The 20,165-nt window shown below is 57.1% G+C and overlaps 1 protein-coding gene across 6 annotated transcripts in view; it reads right to left on the reverse strand.

The window, feature by feature from the left end:
* VIL1 (villin 1) overlaps positions 1-20,165 on the reverse strand; it is a 166,321-nt gene that overhangs the window by 115,618 nt on the left and 30,538 nt on the right. For all 6 annotated transcript variants that reach the window (XM_069982257.1, XM_069982262.1, XM_069982261.1 and 3 more), the window contains exons 4-7: positions 16,651-16,847; positions 14,574-14,682; positions 11,558-11,668; positions 2,917-3,119 (exon numbers count right to left, since the gene is read on the reverse strand). In XM_069982257.1, the coding sequence (XP_069838358.1) occupies positions 2,917-3,119; positions 11,558-11,668; positions 14,574-14,682; positions 16,651-16,847 (620 nt within the window). The remainder of the gene's footprint in view (positions 1-2,916; positions 3,120-11,557; positions 11,669-14,573; positions 14,683-16,650; positions 16,848-20,165) is intronic.

A 20,165-nucleotide genomic window follows, 5' to 3' on the forward strand; every position in this document is an offset into this window, starting at 1 on the left:
TATGACCCCAGTATATAGATAAGATGGGATCAGACTATACACGGTATATGGCTCCAGTATATAGATAAGATGGGATCAGACTATACACGGTATATGGCCCCAGTATATAGATAAGATGGGATCAGACTATACACGGTATATGGCCCCAGTATATAGATAAGACGGGAACAGACTATACACGGTATATGACCCCAGTATATAGATAAGACGGGATCAGACTATACACGGTATATGGCTCCAGTATATAGATAAGATGGGATCAGACTATACACGGTATATGGCCCCAGTATATAGATAAGATGGGATCAGACTATACACGGTATATGGCCCCAGTATATAGATAAGATGGGATCAGACTATACACGGTATATGACCCCAGTATATAGATAAGACGGGATCAGACTATACACGGTATATGACCCCAGTATATAGATAAGATAGGATCAGACTATACACGGTATATGACCCCAGTATATAGATAAGACGGGATCAGACTATACACGGTATATGGCCCCAGTATATAGATAAGATGGGATCAGACTATACACGGTATATGGCTCCAGTATATAGATAAGATGGGATCAGACTATACACGGTATATGACCCCAGTATATAGATAAGACGGGATCAGACTATACACGGTATATGGCTCCAGTATATAGATAAGATGGGATCAGACTATACACGGTATATGGCCCCAGTATATAGATAAGATGGGATCAGACTATACACGGTATATGGCCCCAGTATATAGATAAGATGGGATCAGACTATACACGGTATATGACCCCAGTATATAGATAAGATGGGATCAGACTATACACGGTATATGGCCCCAGTATATAGATAAGACGGGATCAGACTATACACGGTATATGGCTCCAGTATATAGATAAGACGGGATCAGACTATACACGGTATATGGCTCCAGTATATAGATAAGATGGGATCAGACTATACACGGTATATGACCCCAGTATATAGATAAGATAGGATCAGACTATACACGGTATATGACCCCAGTATATAGATAAGACGGGATCAGACTATACACGGTATATGGCCCCAGTATATAGATAAGATGGGATCAGACTATACACGGTATATGGCCCCAGTATATAGATAAGATAGGATCAGACTATACACGGTATATGGCCCCAGTATATAGATAAGACGGGATCAGACTATACACGGTATATGACACCAGTATATAGATAAGATGGATCAGACTATACACGGTATATGACCCCAGTATATAGATAAGATGGGATCAGACTATACACGGTATATGACCCCAGTATATAGATAAGACGGGATCAGACTATACACGGTATAGGCTCCAGTATATAGATAAGACGGGATCAGACTATACACGGTATATGGCTCCAGTATAGATAAGACGGGATCAGACTATACACGGTATATGCTCCCAGTATATAGATAAGACGGATCAGACTATACACGGTATATGGCCCCAGTATATAGATAAGACGGGATCAGACTATACACGGTATATGACCCCAGTATATAGATAAGACGGGATCAGACTATACCGGTATATGGCTCCAGTATATAGATAAGATGGGATCAGACTATACACGGTATATGGCCCCAGTATATAGATAAGATGGGATCAGACTATACACGGTATATGGCCCCAGTATATAGATAAGACGGGATCAGACTATACACGGTATATGGCCCCAGTATATAGATAAGATAGGATCAGACTATACACGGTATATGACCCCAGTATATAGATAAGATGGGATCAGACTATACACGGTATATGGCCCCAGTATATAGATAAGATGGGATCAGACTATACACGGTATATGGCCCCAGTATATAGATAAGATAGGATCAGACTATACACGGTATATGACACCAGTATATAGATAAGATGGGATCAGACTATACACGGTATATGACCCCAGTATATAGATAAGACGGGATCAGACTATACACGGTATATGACCCCAGTATATAGATAAGATGGGATCAGACTATACACGGTATATGACCCCAGTATATAGATAAGACGGGATCAGACTATACACGGTATATGGCTCCAGTATATAGATAAGATGGGATCAGACTATACACGGTATATGGCTCCAGTATATAGATAAGATGGGATCAGACTATACACGGTATATGGCCCCAGTATATAGATAAGACAGGATCAGACTATACACGGTATATGGCCCCAGTATATAGATAAGACGGGATCAGACTATACACGGTATATGGCCCCAGTATATAGATAAGACGGGATCAGACTATACACGGTATATGACCCCAGTATATAGATAAGATGGGATCAGACTATACACGGTATATGACCCCAGTATATAGATAAGACGGGATCAGACTATACACGGTATATGACCCCAGTATATAGATAAGACGGGATCAGACTATACACGGTATATGACCCCAGTATATAGATAAGACGGGATCAGACTATACACGGTATATGACCCCAGTATATAGATAAGACGGGATCAGACTATACACGGTATATGACCCCAGTATATAGATAAGATGGGATCAGACTATACACGGTATATGGCTCCAGTATATAGATAAGATAGGATCAGACTATACACGGTATATGACCCCAGTATATAGATAAGACGGGATCAGACTATACACGGTATATGGCCCCAGTATATAGATAAGATAGGATCAGACTATACACGGTATATGGCCCCAGTATATAGATAAGACGGGATCAGACTATACACGGTATATGACACCAGTATATAGATAAGATGGGATCAGACTATACACGGTATATGGCCCCAGTATATAGATAAGATGGGATCAGACTATACACGGTATATGGCAGACTATAATCCGTCACATATAGTCCTGAGCGGGCCTCGTATGGCGGCACAGCCGGTCACTTACTGATACAGCTTTATGGCTCCTGCGGCTTTGCTGTCCACCACATCGTCCGCTATGGGCGGCCGTATCTCTCGTCTCTCGCCCAGCACGTGCATCAGGATTTCCATCAGTTTAGGAGAAGCTTCCTCATTGTCTCCCTCCACCACGTAGACATAGGCGCGGCCGCCGCGCTCCCGGTCACGGATGTCTTTTGCCAAATTCATTCCCTAAAGTGAATTCAACATGAATCTCTACAGCGTTCAATCTGCACTGTACAAGGAGGAGGAGCGGGCCCACTGAGCCAGGAGGAGGAGGAGCAGGCCCACTGAGCCAGGAGGAGGAGGAGCGGGCCCACTGAGCCAGGAGGAGGAGGAGGAGCGGGCCCACTGAGCCAGGAGGAGGAGGAGCGGGCCCACTGAGCCAGGAGGAGGAGGAGGAGCAGGCCCACTGAGCCAGGAGGAGGAGGAGCGGGCCCACTGAGAAAGGAGGAGGAGGAGGAGCAGGCCCACTGAGCCAGGAGGAGGAGGAGCGGGCCCACTGAGCCAGGAGGAGGAGGAGCGGGCCCACTGAGCAAGGAGGAGGAGGAGGAGCGGGCCCACTGAGCAAGAAGGAGGAGGAGGAGCAGGCCCACTGAGCCAGGAGGAGGAGGAGCAGGCCCACTGAGCCAGGAGGAGGAGGAGCAGGCCCACTGAGCCAGGAAAAGGAGGAGCGGGCCCACTGAGCCAGGAGGAGGAGGAGCGGGCCCACTGAGCAAGGAGGAGGAGGAGCAGGCCCACTGAGCAAGGAGGAGGGTGAGGAGCAGGCCCACTGAGAAAGGAGGAGGAGGAGCAGGCCCACTGAGCCAGGAGGAGGAGGAGCAGGTCCACTGAGCAAGGAGGAGGGTGAGGAGCAGGCCCACTGAGCAAGGAGGAGGAGGAGCAGACCCACTGAGCCAGGAGGAGGAGGAGCAGACCCACTGAGCCAGGAGGAGGAGGAGCGGGCCCACTGAGCCAGGAGGAGGAGGAGCAGGCCCACTGAGCAAGGAGGAGGAGGAGGAGGAGCAGGCCCACTGAGCCAGGAGGAGGAGGAGGAGCAGGCCCACTGAGCCAGGAGGAGGAGGAGCAGGCCCACTGAGCCAGGAGGAGGAGGAGCAGGCCCACTGAGCCAGGAGGAGGAGGAGCAGGCCCACTGAGCCAGGAGGAGGAGGAGCAGGCCCACTGAGCCAGGAGGAGGAGGAGCAGGCCCACTGAGCCAGGAGGAGGAGGAGCAGGCCCACTGAGCCAGGAGGAGGAGGAGCAGGCCCACTGAGCCAGGAGGAGGAGGAGCGGGCCCACTGAGCAAGGAGGAGGAGGAGGAGCGGGCCCACTGAGCAAGGAGGAGGAGGAGGAGCGGGCCCACTGAGCAAGGAGGAGGAGGAGGAGCAGGCCCACTGAGCCAGGAGGAGGAGGAGCAGGCCCACTGAGCCAGGAGGAGGAGGAGCAGGCCCACTGAGCCAGGAGGAGGAGGAGCAGACCCACTGAGCCAGGAGGAGGAGGAGCAGACCCACTGAGCCAGGAGGAGGAGGAGCGGGCCCACTGAGCAAGGAGGAGGAGGAGCAGGCCCACTGAGCAAGGAGGAGGGTGAGGAGCAGGCCCACTGAGAAAGGAGGAGGAGGAGGAGGAGCAGGCCCACTGAGCCAGGAGGAGGAGGAGCAGGTCCACTGAGCAAGGAGGAGGGTGAGGAGCAGGCCCACTGAGCAAGGAGGAGGAGGAGGAGCAGGCCCACTGAGCCAGGAGGAGGAGGAGCAGGCCCACTGAGCCAGGAGGAGGAGGAGCAGACCCACTGAGCCAGGAGGAGGAGGAGCAGACCCACTGAGCCAGGAGGAGGAGGAGCAGGCCCACTGAGCAAGGAGGAGGAGGAGGAGGAGCAGGCCCACTGAGCCAGGAGGAGGAGGAGCAGGCCCACTGAGCCAGGAGGAGGAGGAGCAGGCCCACTGAGCCAGGAGGAGGAGGAGCAGACCCACTGAGCCAGGAGGAGGAGGAGCAGACCCACTGAGCCAGGAGGAGGAGGAGCAGGCCCACTGAGCAAGACGGAGGAGGAGGAGCAGGCCCACTGAGCAAGGAGGAGGAGGAGGAGCAGGCCCACTAAGCCAGGAGGAGGAGGAGCAGGCCCACTGAGCAAGGAGGAGGAGGAGGAGCAGGCCCACTGAGCCAGGAGGAGGAGGAGCAGGCCCACTGAGCCAGGAGGAGGAGGAGCAGGCCCACTGAGCCAGGAGGAGGAGGAGCAGGCCCACTGAGCAAGGAGGAGGAGGAGGAGCAGGCCCACTGAGCAAGGAGGAGGAGGAGGAGCAGGCCCACTGAGCAAGGAGGAGGAGGAGCAGGCCCACTGAGCCAGGAGGAGGAGGAGCAGGCCCACTGAGCCAGGAGGAGGAGAAGCAGGCCCACTGAGCAAGGAGGAGGAGGAGGAGGAGGAGCAGGCCCACTGAGCCAGGAGGAGGAGCAGGCCCACTGAGCCAGGAGGAGGAGGAGCAGGCCCACTGAGCCAGGAGGAGGAGGAGCAGGCCCACTGAGCAAGGAGGAGGAGGAGGAGCAGGCCCACTGAGCAAGGAGGAGGAGGAGCAGGCCCACTGAGCAAGGAGGAGGAGGAGGAGCAGGCCCACTGAGCCAGGAGGAGGAGGAGCAGGCCCACTGAGCAAGGAGAGGAGGAGGAGCAGGCCCACTGAGCAAGGAGAGAGGAGGAGCAGGCCCACTGAGCCAGGAGGAGGAGGAGGAGCAGGCCCACTGAGCCAGGAGGAGGAGGAGCAGGCCCACTGAGCCAGGAGGAGGAGGAGCAGGCCCACTGAGCCAGGAGGAGGAGAGAGCAGGCCCACTGAGCAAGGAGGAGGAGGAGGAGCAGGCCCACTGAGCCAGGAGGAGGAGGAGGCAGGGCCCACTGAGCCAGGAGGAGGAGGAGCAGGGCCCACTGAAGCCTAGGAGGAGGAGGAGCAGGCCCACTGAGCCAGGAGGAGGAGGAGCAGGCCGCACTGAGCCAGGAGGAGGAGGAGCAGGCCACACTGAGCAAGGAGGAGGAGGAGGAGCAGGCCCACTGAGCCAGGAGGAGGAGGAGGAGCAGTCCCACTGAGCCAGGAGGAGGAGGAGCAGGCCCACTGAGCCAGGATGAGGAGGAGCAGCCCACTGAGCCAGGAGGAGGAGGAGCAGGCCCACTGAGCAAGGAGGAGGAGGAGCAGGCCCACTGAGCCAGGAGGAGGAGGAGCGGCCCACTGAGCAAGAGGAGGAGGAGGAGCGGGCCCACTGAGCAAGGAGGAGGAGGAGGAGCGGGCCCACTGAGCAAGGAGGAGGAGGAGGAGCAGGCCCACTGAGCCAGGAGGAGGAGGAGCAGGCCCACTGAGCCAGGAGGAGGAGGAGCAGGCCCACTGAGCCAGGAGGAGGAGGAGCGGGCCCACTGAGCCAGGAGGAGGAGGAGCGGGCCCACTGAGCAAGGAGGAGGAGGAGCAGGCCCACTGAGCAAGGAGGAGGGTGAGGAGCAGGCCCACTGAGAAAGGAGGAGGAGGAGGAGGAGCAGGCCCACTGAGCCAGGAGGAGGAGGAGGAGCATACCCACTGAGCCAGGAGGAGGAGGAGCAGACCCACTGAGCCAGGAGAAGGAGGAGCAGGCCCACTGAGCAAGGAGGAGGAGGAGGAGGAGCAGGCCCACTGAGCCAGGAGGAGGAGGAGCAGGCCCACTGAGCCAGGAGGAGGAGGAGCAGGCCCACTGAGCAAGAAGGAGGAGGAGCAGGCCCACTGAGCAAGAAGGAGGAGGAGGAGGAGCAGGCCCACTGAGCAAGGAGGAGGAGGAGCAGGCCCACTGAGCAAGGAGGAGGAGGAGCAGGCCCACTGAGCCAGGAAGAGGAGGAGCAGGCCCACTGAGCCAGGAGGAGGAGGAGGAGCAGGCCCACTGAGCCAGGAGGAGGAGGAGCAGGCCCACTGAGCCAGGAAGAGGAGGAGCAGGCCCACTGAGCCAGGAGGAGGAGGAGGAGCAGGCCCACTGAGCAAGGAGGAGGAGGAGCAGGCCCACTGAGCCAGGAGGAGGAGGAGCAGGCCCACTGAGCCAGGAGGAGGAGGAGCAGGCCCACTGAGCAAGGAGGAGGAGGAGGAGCAGGCCCACTGAGCCAGGAGGAGGAGGAGGAGCAGGCCCACTGAGCAAGGAGGAGGAGGAGCAGGCCCACTGAGCCAGGAGGAGGAGGAACAGGCCCACTGAGCCAGGAGGAGGAGAAGCAGGCCCACTGAGCAAGGAGGAGGAGGAGGAGGAGGAGCAGGCCCACTGAGCCAGGAGGAGGAGGAGCAGGCCCACTGAGCCAGGAGGAGGAGGAGCAGGCCCACTGAGCCAGGAGGAGGAGGAGCAGGCCCACTGAGCAAGGAGGAGGAGGAGGAGCAGGCCCACTGAGCCAGGAGGAGGAGGAGCAGGCCCACTGAGCCAGGAGGAGGAGGAGCAGGCCCACTGAGCAAGGAGGAGGAGGAGCAGGCCCACTGAGCAAGGAGGAGGAGGAGGAGCAGGCCCACTGAGCCAGGAGGAGGAGGAGGAGCGGGCCCACTGAGCAAGGAGGAGGAGGAGGAGCAGGCCCACTGAGCCAGGAGGAGGAGGAGGAGCGGGCCCACTGAGCCAGGAGGAGGAGGAGGAGCGGGCCCACTGAGCAAGGAGGAGGAGGAGGAGCAGGCCCACTGAGCCAGGAGGAGGAGGAGGAGCGGGCCCACTGAGCCAGGATGAGGAGGAGCAGGCCCACTGAGCCAGGAGGAGGAGGAGCGGGCCCACTGAGCCAGGAGGAGGAGGAGGAGCAGGCCCACTGAGCCAGGAGGAGGAGGAGCGGGCCCACTGAGCCAGGAGGAGGAGGAGCAGGCCCACTGAGCAAGGAGGAGGAGGAGCAGGCCCACTAAGCCAGGAGGAGGAGGAGCAGGCCCACTGAGCAAGGAGGAGGAGGAGCAGGCCCACTGAGCAAGGAGGAGGAGGAGTGGGCCCACTGAGCCAGGAGGAGGAGGAGGAGCGGGCCCACTGAGCCAGGAGGAGGAGGAGCAGGCCCACTGAGCCAGGAGGAGGAGGAGCAGGCCCACTGAGCCAGGAGGAGGAGGAGCAGGCCCACTGAGCCAGGAGGAGGAGGAGCAGGCCCACTGAGCCAGGAGGAGGAGGAGCAGGCCCACTGAGCAAGGAGAAGAAGGAGGAGCAGGCCCACTGAGCCAGGAGGAGGAGGAGGAGGAGCAGGCCCACTGAGCAAGGAGGAGGAGGAGGAGCAGGCCCACTGAGCCAGGAGGAGGAGGAGCAGGCCCACTGAGCCAGGAGGAGGAGGAGCAGGCCCACTGAGCAAGGAGGAGGAGGAGGAGCAGGCCCACTGAGCAAGGAGGAGGAGGAGGAGCAGGCCCACTGAGCAAGGAGGAGGAGGAGCAGGCCCACTGAGCCAGGAGGAGGAGGAGCAGGCCCACTGAGCCAGGAGGAGGAGGAGCAGGCCCACTGAGCAAGGAGGAGGAGGAGGAGGAGCAGGCCCACTGAGCCAGGAGGAGGAGGAGCAGGCCCACTGAGCCAGGAGGAGGAGTAGCAGGCCCACTGAGCCAGGAGGAGGAGGAGGAGCGGGCCCCCTGAGCAAGGAGGAGGAGGAGGAGCAGGCCCACTGAGCCAGGAGGAGGAGAAGGAGCAGGCCCACTGAGCCAGGAGGAGGAGGAGCAGGCCCACTGAGCAAGGAGGAGGAGGAGGAGGAGGAGCGGGCCCACTGAGCCAGGAGGAGGAGGAGGAGCGGGCCCACTGAGCCAGGAGGAGGAGGAGCAGGCCCACTGAGCCAGGAGGAGGAGGAGCAGGCCCACTGAGCAAGGAGGAGGAGGAGGAGCAGGCCCACTGAGCCAGGAGGAGGAGGAGCAGGCCCACTGAGCAAGGAGGAGGAGGAGCAGGCCCACTGAGCAAGGAGGAGGAGGAGCGGGCCCACTGAGCAAGGAGGAGGAGGAGTGGGCCCACTGAGCAAGGAGGAGGAGGAGCAGGCCCACTGAGCAAGGAGGAGGAGCGGGCCCACTGAGCAAGGAGGAGGAGGAGGAGCGGACCCACTGAGCAAGGAGGAGGAGCGGGCCCACTGAGCAAGGAGGAGGAGCGGGCCCACTGAGCCAGGAGGAGGAGGAGCGGGCCCACTGAGCAAGGAGGAGGAGGAGGAGCAGGCCCACTGAGCAAGGAGGAGGAGGAGGAGCAGGCCCACTGAGCAAGGAGGAGGGAGACATGAGCAGGCCCCACCCACTGAGCAAGGAGGAGGAGGAGGAGCAGGCCCACTGAGCAAGGAGGAGGAGGAGGAGCAGGCCCACTGAGCAAGGAGGAGGAGGAGGAGCAGGCCCACTGAGCAAGGAGGAGGAGGAGGAGCAGGCCCACTGAGCAAGGAGGAGGAGGAGCAGGCCCACTGAGCAAGAAGGAGGAGGAGCAGGCCCACTGAGCAAGAAGGAGGAGGAGGAGGAGCAGGCCCACTGAGCAAGGAGGAGGAGGAGCAGGCCCACTGAGCAAGGAGGAGGAGGAGCAGGCCCACTGAGCAAGGAGGAGGAGGAGCGGGCCCACTGAGCAAGGAGGAGGAGGAGGAGCAGGCCCACTGAGCCAGGAGGAGGAGGAGCGGGCCCACTGAGCCAGGAGGAGGAGGAGCGGGCCCACTGAGCCAGGAGGAGGAGGAGCAGGCCCACTGAGCAAGGAGGAGGAGGAGCAGGCCCACTGAGCAAGGAGGAGGAGGAGCGGGCCCACTGAGCAAGGAGGAGGAGCGGGCCCACTGAGCAAGGAGGAGGAGGAGCGGGCCCACTGAGCAAGGAGGAGGAGGAGCGGGCCCACTGAGCCAGGAGGAGGAGGAGCGGGCCCACTGAGCGAGGAGGAGGAGCGGGCCCACTGAGCAAGGAGGAGGAGGAGTGGGCCCACTGAGCAAGGAGGAGGAGGAGTGTGCCCACTGAGCAAGGAGGAGGAGCGGGCCCACTGAGCAAGGAGGAGGAGCGGGCCCACTGAGCAAGGAGGAGGAGGAGCAGGCCCACTGAGCAAGGAGGAGGAGGAGGAGCAGGCCCACTGAGCGAGGAGGAGGAGCGGGCCCACTGAGCAAGGAGGAGGAGCGGGCCCACTGAGCAAGGAGGAGGAGGAGCGGGCCCACTGAGCAAGGAGGAGGAGGAGTGGGCCCACTGAGCAAGGAGGAGGAGGAGCAGGCCCACTGAGCTAGGAGGAGGAGGAGCAGGCCCACTGAGCAAGGAGGAGGAGGAGTGGGCCCACTGAGCCAGGAGGAGGAGGAGCGGGCCCACTGAGCAAGGAGGAGGAGGAGTGGGCCCACTGAGCAAGGAGGAGGAGGAGCAGGCCCACTGAGCAAGGAGGAGGAGCGGGCCAACTGAGCAAGGAGGAGGAGGAGGAGGAGGAGCGGACCCACTGAGCAAGGAGGAGGAGGAGCGGGCCCACTGAGCAAGGAGGAGGAGCGGGCCCACTGAGCAAGGAGGAGGAGCGGGCCCACTGAGCAAGGAGGAGGAGCGGGCCCACTGAGCAAGGAGGAGGAGCGGGCCCACTGAGCCAGGAGGAGGAGGAGCGGACGCACTGAGCAAGGAGGAGGAGCAGGCCCACTGAGCGAGGAAGAGGAGGAGGAGGAGGAGCAAGCCCACTGAGCCAGGAGGAGGCGGAGGAGGAGCAGGCCCACTGAGCAAGGAGGAGAAGCGGGCCCACTGAGCAAGGAGGAGGAGCGGGCCCACTGAGCAAGGAGGAGGAGGAGCAGGCCCACTGAGCAAGGAGGAGGAGGAGCAGGCCCACTGAGCAAGGAGGAGGAGGAGCGGGCCCACTGAGCAAGGAGGAGGAGAAGCAGGCCCACTGAGCAAGGAGGAGCGGGCCCACTGAGCGAGGAGGAGGAGGAGCGGGCCCACTGAGCAAGGAGGAGGAGTGGGCCCACTGAGCAAGGAGGAGGAGCGGGCCCACTGAGCAAGGAGGAGGAGTGGGCCCACTGAGCAAGGAGGAGGAGCGAGCCCACTGAGCAAGGAGGAGGAGCAGGCCCACTGAGCAAGGAGGAGGAGGAGTGGGCCCACTGAGCAAGGAGGAGGAGGAGCGGGCCCACTGAGCAAGGAGGAGGAGCGGGCCCACTGAGCGAGGAGGAGGAGGAGGAGCAGGCCCACTGAGCAAGGAGGAGGAGCGGGCCCACTGAGCAAGGAGGAGGAGGAGCAGGCCCACTGAGCAAGGAGGAGGAGGAGGAGGAGGAGGAGCAGGCCCACTGAGCGAGGAGGAGGAGCGGGCCCACTGAGCAAGGAGGAGGAGCGGGCCCACTGAGCCAGGAGGAGGAGGAGCAGGCCCACTGAGCAAGGAGGAGGAGGAGTGGGCCCACTGAGCAAGGAGGAGGAGGAGCAGGCCCACTGAGCAAGGAGGAGGAGGAGCAGGCCCACTGAGCAAGGAGGAGGAGGAGCAGGCCCACTGAGCAAGGAGGAGGAGCGAGCCCACTGAGCAAGGAGGAGGAGCGAGCCCACTGAGCAAGGAGGAGGAGGAACAGGCCAACTGAGCAAGGAGGAGGAGGAGCAGGCCCACTGAGCGAGGAGGAGGAGCGGGCCCACTGAGCAAGGAGGAGGAGCGGGCCCACTGAGCAAGGAGGAGGAGGAGCAAGCCCATTGAGCGAGGAGGAGGAGCGGGCCCACAGAGCCGGGAGGAGGAGAAGCAGGCCCACTGTACAAGGAGGAACCCTAACCTACTGAGAGGTGGGATGACCTCTCGCTCCTTACCCTCAGCCTCTCCATCCTGTTGCTATCTGGGCCGTTCCACTGGATTATCAATCTCCCAAGATCCACCAAGAACACGTCTCCAGTATTGAAGCTGCTCCACTGGAAAGGAACCTAAAGGAGGAGGAGGAGAAGGACATTTACCTTCCTGAAGGAGCCACCAGGACTGGAGACTCCCTGGATGTATCATACATTCTATGTGATCGGGCCGGAGACTTCCCACATGTATCATACATTCTATGTGATCGGGGCTGGAGACTCCCTGGATGTATCATACATTCTATGTGATCGGGGCTGGAGACTTCCTGGATGTATCATACATTCTATGTGATCGGGACTGGAGACTCCCTGGATGTATCATACATTCTATGTGATCGGGACTGGAGACTCCCTGGATGTATCATACATTCTATGTGATCGGGGCTGGAGACTCCCTGGATGTATCATACATTCTATGTGATCGGGGCTGGAGACTTCCTGGATGTATCATACATTCTATGTGATCGGGGCTAGAGACTTCCCGCATGTATCATACATTCTATGTGATCGGGGCTGGAGACTTCCCACATGTATCATACATTCTATGTGATCGGGACTGGAGACTCCCTGGATGTATCATACATTCTATGTGATCGGGGCTGGAGACTCCCTGGATGTATCATACATTCTATGTGATCGGGGCTGGAGACTTCCTGGATGTATCATACATTCTATGTGATCGGGACTGGAGACTCCCTGGATGTATCATACATTCTATGTGATCGGGGCTGGAGACTTCCCGCATGTATCATACATTCTATGTGATCGGGGCTGGAGACTTCCCACATGTATCATACATTCTATGTGATCGGGGCTGGAGACTTCCCACATGTATCATACATTCTATGTGATCGGGGCTGGAGACTTCCCACATGTATCATACATTCTATGTGATCGGGGCTGGAGACTCCCTGGATGTATCATACATTCTATGTGATCGGGACTGGAGACTCCCTGGATGTATCATACATTCTATGTGATCGGGGCTGGAGACTTCCCGCATGTATCATACATTCTATGTGATCGGGGCTGGAGACTTCCCACATGTATCATACATTCTATGTGATCGGGGCTGGAGACTTCCCACATGTATCATACATTCTATGTGATCGGGACTGGAGACTCCCTGGATGTATCATACATTCTATGTGATCGGGGCTGGAGACTTCCTGGATGTATCATACATTCTATGTGATCGGGACTGGAGACTCCCTGGATGTATCATACATTCTATGTGATCGGGGCTGGAGACTTCCTGGATGTATCATACATTCTATGTGATCAGGACTGGAGACTCCCTGGATGTATCATACATTCTATGTGATCGGGACTGGAGACTTCCCACATGTATCATACATTCTATGTGATCGGGGCTGGAGACTCCCTGGATGTATCATACATTCTATGTGATCGGGACTGGAGACTTCCCGCATGTATCATACATTCTATGTGATCGGGGCTGGAGACTTCCCACATGTATCATACATTCTATGTGATCGGGACTGGAGACTTCCCGGATGTATCATACATTCTATGTGATCGGGGCTGGAGACTTCCCGGATGTATCATACATTCTATGTGATCGGGGCTGGAGACTTTATGGATGTATCATACATTCTATGAGATCGGGGCTGGAGACTTCCCGGATGTATCATACATTCTATGTGATCGGGGCTGGAGACTTCCCGGATGTATCATACATTCTATGTGATCGGGGCTAGAGACTTCCCGCATGTATCATACATTGTATGTGATCGGGGCTGGAGACTTCCCGCATGTATCATACATTCTATGAGATCGGGGCTAGAGACTTCCCGCATGTATCATACATTCTATGTGATCGGGGCTGGAGACTTCCTGGATGTATCATACATTCTATGTGATCGGGACTGGAGACTCCCTGGATGTATCATACATTCTATGTGATCGGGGCTGGAGACTTCCCATATGTATCATACATTCTATGAGATCGGGGCTGGAGACTTCCCACATGTATCATACATTCTATGTGATCGGGACTGGAGACTTCACGGATGTATCATACATTCTATGTGATCGGGGCTGGAGACTTCCCACATGTATCATACATTCTATGTGATCGGGACTGGAGACTTCCCGGATGTATCATACATTCTATGTGATCGGGGCTGGAGACTTCCCGGATGTATCATACATTCTATGTGATCGGGGCTGGAGACTTCCCACAAATATCATACATTCTATGAGATCGGGGCTGGAGACTTCCCACAAGTATCATACATTCTATGAGATCGGGGCTGGAGACTTCCCGGATGTATCATACATTCTATGTGATCGGGGCTAGAGACTTCCCGCATGTATCATACATTGTATGTGATCGGGGCTGGAGACTTCCCGGATGTATCATACATTCTATGTGATCGGGGCTGGAGACTTCCCACATGTATCATACATTCTATGAGATCGGGGCTGGAGACTTCCCACATGTATCATACATTCTATGAGATCGGGGCTGGAGACTTCCCGCATGTATCATACATTCTATGTGATCGGGGCTGGAGACTTCCCACATGTATCATACATTCTATGTGATCGGGGCTGGAGACTTCCCGCATGTATCATACATTCTATGTGATCGGGGCTGGAGACTTCCCGCATGTATCATACATTCTATGTGATCGGGGCTGGAGACTTCCCACATGTATCATACATTCTATGTGATCGGGGCTGGAGACTTCCCGCATGTATCATACATTCTATGTGATCGGGGCTGGAGACTTCCCGCATGTATCATACATTCTATGTGATCGGGGCTGGAGACTTCCCGCATTTATCATACATTCTATGTGATCGGGGCTGGAGACTTCCCACATGTATCATACATTGTATGTGATCGGGGCTGGAGACTTCCCACATGTATCATACATTGTATGTGATCGGGGCTGGAGACTTCTCACACGTGTTGTATGTCTTTGGTATCTTGCAGTCTTCTCTGACTCACCTCTCCAGCCAGAACATTTTTCTTCCCCTTGACGTGTAGCAGACGTTTTATGTTGTATGTGTTTGTCTCCACCTGCTTCATTCCGGAGGCTACGCCGCCATTCTTATACCTGACACGTATAAAGGGAGGCATCACATAATGGTATAATACGACATCAGCCCAATCTGTGCCCCCCCCCCCCCCCCGCCCCGTCAGCTCCCCATCCCTTCAGCTCCCCATCCCTTCAGCTCCCCGCCCCGTCAGCTCCCCGCCCCGTCAGCTCCCCGCCCCGTCAGCTCCCCGCCCCGTCAGCTCCCCATCCCTTCAGCTCCCCATCCCTTCAGCTCCCCGCCCCGTCAGCTCCCCATCCCTTCAGCTCCCCGCCCCGTCAGCTCCCCATCCCTTCAGCTCCCCGTCCCGTCAGCTCCCCATCCCTTCAGCTCCCCGCCCCGTCAGCTCCCCAGCCCTTCAGCTCCCCGCCCCGTCAGCTCCCCATCCCTTCAGCTCCCCGTCCCGTCAGCTCCCCATCCCTTCAGCTCCCCGCCCCGTCAGCTCCCCATCCCTTCAGCTCCCCGCCCCGTCAGCTCCCCATCCCTTCAGCTCCCCGCCCCGTCAGCTCCCCATCCCTTCAGCTCCCCATCCCTTCAGCTCCCCGCCCCGTCAGCTCCCCATCCCTTCAGCTCCCCGCCCCGTCAGCTCCCCATCCCTTCAGCTCCCCGCCCCTTCAGCTCCCCGCCCCGTCAGCTTCCCGTCCCTTCAGCTCCCCGCCCCGTCAGCTCCCCATCCCTTCAGCTCCCCGTCCTTTCAGCTCCCCGTCCCTTCAGCTCCCCGACTCGTCAGCTCCCCGCCCCGTCAGCTCCCCATCCCTTACAGCTCCCCGCCCCGTCAGCTCCCCATCCCTTCAGCTCCCCGCCCCGTCAGCTCCCCATCCCTTCAGCTCCCCGCCCAGTCAGCTCCCCATCCTTTCAGCTCCCTGCCTCACCAGCTCCCCGCCCCGTCAACTCCCCGTCCCTTCAGCTCCCCGCCCCGTCAGCTCCCCGTCCCTTCAGCTCCCCGCCTCGTCAGCTCCCCATCCCTTCAGCTCCCCATCCCTTCAGCTCTCCGCCCTGTCAGCTCCCCATCCCTTCAGCTCCCCATCCCTTCATCTCCCCGTCCCTTAAGCTCCCCGCCTCGTCAGCTCCCCGCCCCGTCAACTCCCCGCCCCTTCAGCTCCCTGCCTCACCAGCTCCCCGCCCTGTCAGCTCCCCATCCCTTCAGCTCCCCGCCCCGTCAGCTCCCCGTCCCTTCAGCTCCCTGCCTCACCAGCTCCCCGCCCCGTCAGCTCCCCGTCCCTTCAGCTCCCCGCCTCGTCAGCTCCCCATCCCTTCAGCTCCCCGCCCCGTCAGCTCCCCATCCCTTCAGCTCCCCGCCCCGTCAGCTCCCCGTCCCTTCAGCTCCCTGCCTCACCAGCTCCCCGCCCCGTCAGCTCCCCGTCCCTTCAGCTCCCCGCCTCGTCAGCTCCCCGTCCCTTCAGCTCCCCGCCCCGTCAGCTCCCCATCCCTTCAGCTCCCCGCCCCGTCAGCTCCCCGTCCCTTCAGCTCCCTGCCTCACCAGCTCCCCGCCCCGTCAGCTCCCCGCCCCGTCAGCTCCCCGTCCCTTCAGCTCCCTGCCTCACCAGCTCCCCGCCCCGTCAGCTCCCCGCCCCGTCAGCTCCCCGTCCCTTCAGCTCCCCGCCTCGTCAGCTCCCCATCCCTTCAGCTCCCCATCCCTTCAGCTCCCCGCCCCGTCAGCTCCCCGTCCCTTCAGCTCCCCATCCCTTCAGCTCCCCATCCCTTCAGCTCCCCATCCCTTCAGCTCCCCGCCCCGTCAGCTCCCCATCCCTTCAGCTCCCCATCCCTTCAGCTCCCCGCCCCGTCAGCTCCCCATCCCTTCAGCTCCCCATCCCTCCAGCTCCCCGCCCCGTCAGCTCCCCGTCCCTTCAGCTCCCCATCCCTTCAGCTCCCCGCTCCATCAGCTCCCCGCTCCGTCAGCTCACCGGCAGCATAGCTTTGGTTTTATGTATGTCCGACCATCTCTGATGCCAGCGCTCGCTCAGCTCTGCTATGTGCAGGACACTTACACTAAGCCTTGCTTGAAATAACCCTTAAATGTGTCACTTTCATATCCTTGGACCTCCCGATGCTGGACTGCAACTCCTCCCAAGTGGTCGTCCATCTGTATGGTATAAATGGCCGCCGCTCCCTGCTCATCCACAGAAGAATTGTTCCCCACCCAAAAGTGGATGTCATATGTGAAGTTACTGCCGGTCTTATGAGTCTGTCAGGGAAGAACACAGAGAAACACAGGGGTTATGGAAACCAGAAGAAGAGGAGGAGGAGGAGGAGGAGGAGGAGGAAGAGGGCATTGTAAGAAGGAAGAGCTGCATAAAGAGATTTCATGGAGAGAGAATCAGTAACCCCTTCTCCTCCCCCACATGTCATCTATAGTAGTAGAGCCAGTACATCAGTAACCCCTTCTCCTCCCCCACATGTCATCTATAGTAGTAGAGCCAGTGCATCAGTAACCCCTTCTCCTCCCCCACATGTCATCTATAGTAGTAGAGCCAGTGCATCAGTAACCCCTTCTCCTCCCCCACATGTCATCTATAGTAGTAGAGCCAGTGCATCAGTAACCCCTTCTCCTCCCCATGTCATCTATAGTAGTAGAGCCAGTGCATCAGTAACCCCTTCTCCTCCCCCACATGTGATCTATAGTAGTAGAGCCAGTACATCAGTAACCCCTTCTCCACCATGTCATCTATAGTAGTAGAGCCAGTGCATCAGTAACCCCTTCTCCCCCACATGTCATCTATAGTAGTAGAGCCAGTGCATCAGTAACCCCTTCTCCTCCACATGTCATCTATAGTAGTAGAGCCAGTGCATCAGTAACCCCTTCTCCTCCCCCACATGTCATCTATAGTAGTAGAGCCAGTGCATCAGTAACCCCTTCTCCCCACATGTCATCTATAGTAGTAGAGCCAGTGCATCAGTAACCCCTTCTCCTCCCCCACATGTCATCTATAGTAGTAGAGCCAGTGCATCAGTAACCCCTTCTCCTCCATGTCATCTATAGTAGTAGAGCCAGTACGTCAGTAACCCCTTCTCCTCCATGTCATCTATAGTAGTAGAGCCAGTGCATCAGTAACCCCTTCTCCTCCATGTCATCTATAGTAGTAGAGCCAGTACGTCAGTAACCCCTTCTCCTCCCCACATGTCATCTATAGTAGTAGAGCCAGTGCATCAGTAACCCCTTCTCCTCCCCCACATGTCATCTATAGTAGTAGAGCCAGTGCATCAGTAACCCCTTCTCCTCCCCCCACATGTCATCTATAGTAGTAGAGCCAGTACATCAGTAACCCCTTCTCCCCCAAATGTCATCTATATTAGTAGTAGAGCCAGTACATCAGTAACCCCTTCTCCCCCACATGTCATCTATAGTAGTAGAGCCAGTGCATCAGTAACCCCTTCTCCTCCCCCCACATGTCATCTATAGTAGTAGAGCCAGTACATCAGTAACCCCTTCTCCCCCAAATGTCATCTATATTAGTAGTAGAGCCAGTACATCAGTAACCCCTTCTCCCCCCACATGTCATCTATAGTAGTAGAGCCAGTGCATCAGTAACCCCTTCTCCTCCCCCACATGTCATCTATAGTAGTAGAGCCAGTACATCAGTAACCCCTTCTCCTCCCCCACATGTCATCTATAGTAGTAGAGCCAGTACATCAGTAACCCCTTCTCCTCCCCCACATGTCATCTATAGTAGTAGAGCCAGTACATCAGTAACCCCTTCTCCTCCCCCACATGTCATCTATAGTAGTAGAGCCAGTACATCAGTAACCCCTTCTCCTCCCCCACATGTCATCTATAGTAGTAGAGCCAGTGCATCAGTAACCCCTTCTCCTCCATGTCATCTATAGTAGTAGAGCCAGTGCATCAGTAACCCCTTCTCCACCATGTCATCTATAGTAGTAGAGCCAGTGCATCAGTAACCCCTTCTCCCCCACATGTCATCTATAGTAGTAGAGCCAGTGCATCAGTAACCCCTTCTCCTCCCCCACATGTCATCTATAGTAGTAGAGCCAGTGCATCAGTAACCCCTTCTCCTCCCCCACATGTCATCTATAGTAGTAGAGCCAGTGCATCAGTAACCCCTTCTCCTCCCCACATGTCATCTATAGTAGTAGAGCCAGTGCATCAGTAACCCCTTCTCCCCCACATGTCATCTATAGTAGTAGAGCCAGTGCATCAGTAACCCCTTCTCCCCCACATGTCATCTATAGTAGTAGAGCCAGTGCATCAGTAACCCCTTCTCCTCCCCATGTCATCTATAGTAGTAGAGCCAGTACATCAGTAACCCCTTCTCCTCCCCCACATGTCATCTATAGTAGTAGAGCCAGTACATCAGTAACCCCTTCTCCATGTCATCTATAGTAGTAGAGCCAGTACATCAGTAACCCCTTCTCCTCCCCCACATGTCATCTATAGTAGTAGAGCCAGTACATCAGTAACCCCTTCTCCTCCCCCATGTCATCTATAGTAGTAGAGCCAGTGCATCAGTAACCCCCTTCTCCCCCACATGTCATCTATAGTAGTAGAGCCAGTGCATCAGTAACCCCTTCTCCTCCCCCCATGTCATTTATAGTAGTAAAGCCAGTGCATCAGTAACCCCTTCTCCTCCCCCACATGTCATCTATAGTAGTAGAGCCAGTACATCAGTAACCCCTTCTGCTCCATGTCATCTATAGTAGTAGAGCCAGTGCATCAGTAACCCCTTCTCCCCCCATGTCATCTATAGTAGTAGAGCCAGTAAATCAGTAACCCCTTCTGCTCCATGTCATCTATAGTAGTAGAGCCAGTGCATCAGTAACCCCTTCTCCCCCCATGTCATCTATAGTAGTAGAGCCAGTACATCAGTAACCCCTTCTCCTCCCCCACATGTCATCTATAGTAGTAGAGCCAGTACATCAGTAACCCCTTCTGCTCCATGTCATCTATAGTAGTAGAGCCAGTACATCAGTAACCCCTTCTCCTCCCCCCATGTCATTTATAGTAGTAGAGCCAGTGCATCAGTAACCCCTTCTCCTCCCCCACATGTCATCTATAGTAGTAGAGCCAGTGCATCAGTAACCCCTTCTCCCCCACATGTCATCTATAGTAGTAGAGCCAGTACATCAGTAACCCCTTCTCCCCCCATGTCATCTATAGTAGTAGAGCCAGTGCATCAGTAACCCCTTCTGCTCCCCCACATGTCATCTATAGTAGTAGAGCCAGTACATCAGTAACCCCTTCTGCTCCCCCACATGTCATCTATAGTAGTAGAGCCAGTGCATCAGTAACCCCTTCTCCATGTCATCTATAGTAGTAGAGCCAGTGCATCAGTAACCCCTTCTCCCCCACATGTCATCTATAGTAGTAGAGCCAGTACATCAGTAACCCCTTCTCCTCCATGTCATCTATAGTAGTAGAGCCAGTGCATCAGTAACCCCTTCTCCTCCACATGTCATCTATAGTAGTAGAGCCAGTGCATCAGTAACCCCTTCTCCATGTCATCTATAGTAGTAGAGCCAGTACATCAGTAACCCCTTCTCCATGTCA

This window comes from Dendropsophus ebraccatus, chromosome 9 (assembly GCF_027789765.1).
Source record: "Dendropsophus ebraccatus isolate aDenEbr1 chromosome 9, aDenEbr1.pat, whole genome shotgun sequence".
In the NCBI taxonomy this organism is placed as follows: domain Eukaryota; kingdom Metazoa; phylum Chordata; class Amphibia; order Anura; family Hylidae; genus Dendropsophus; species Dendropsophus ebraccatus.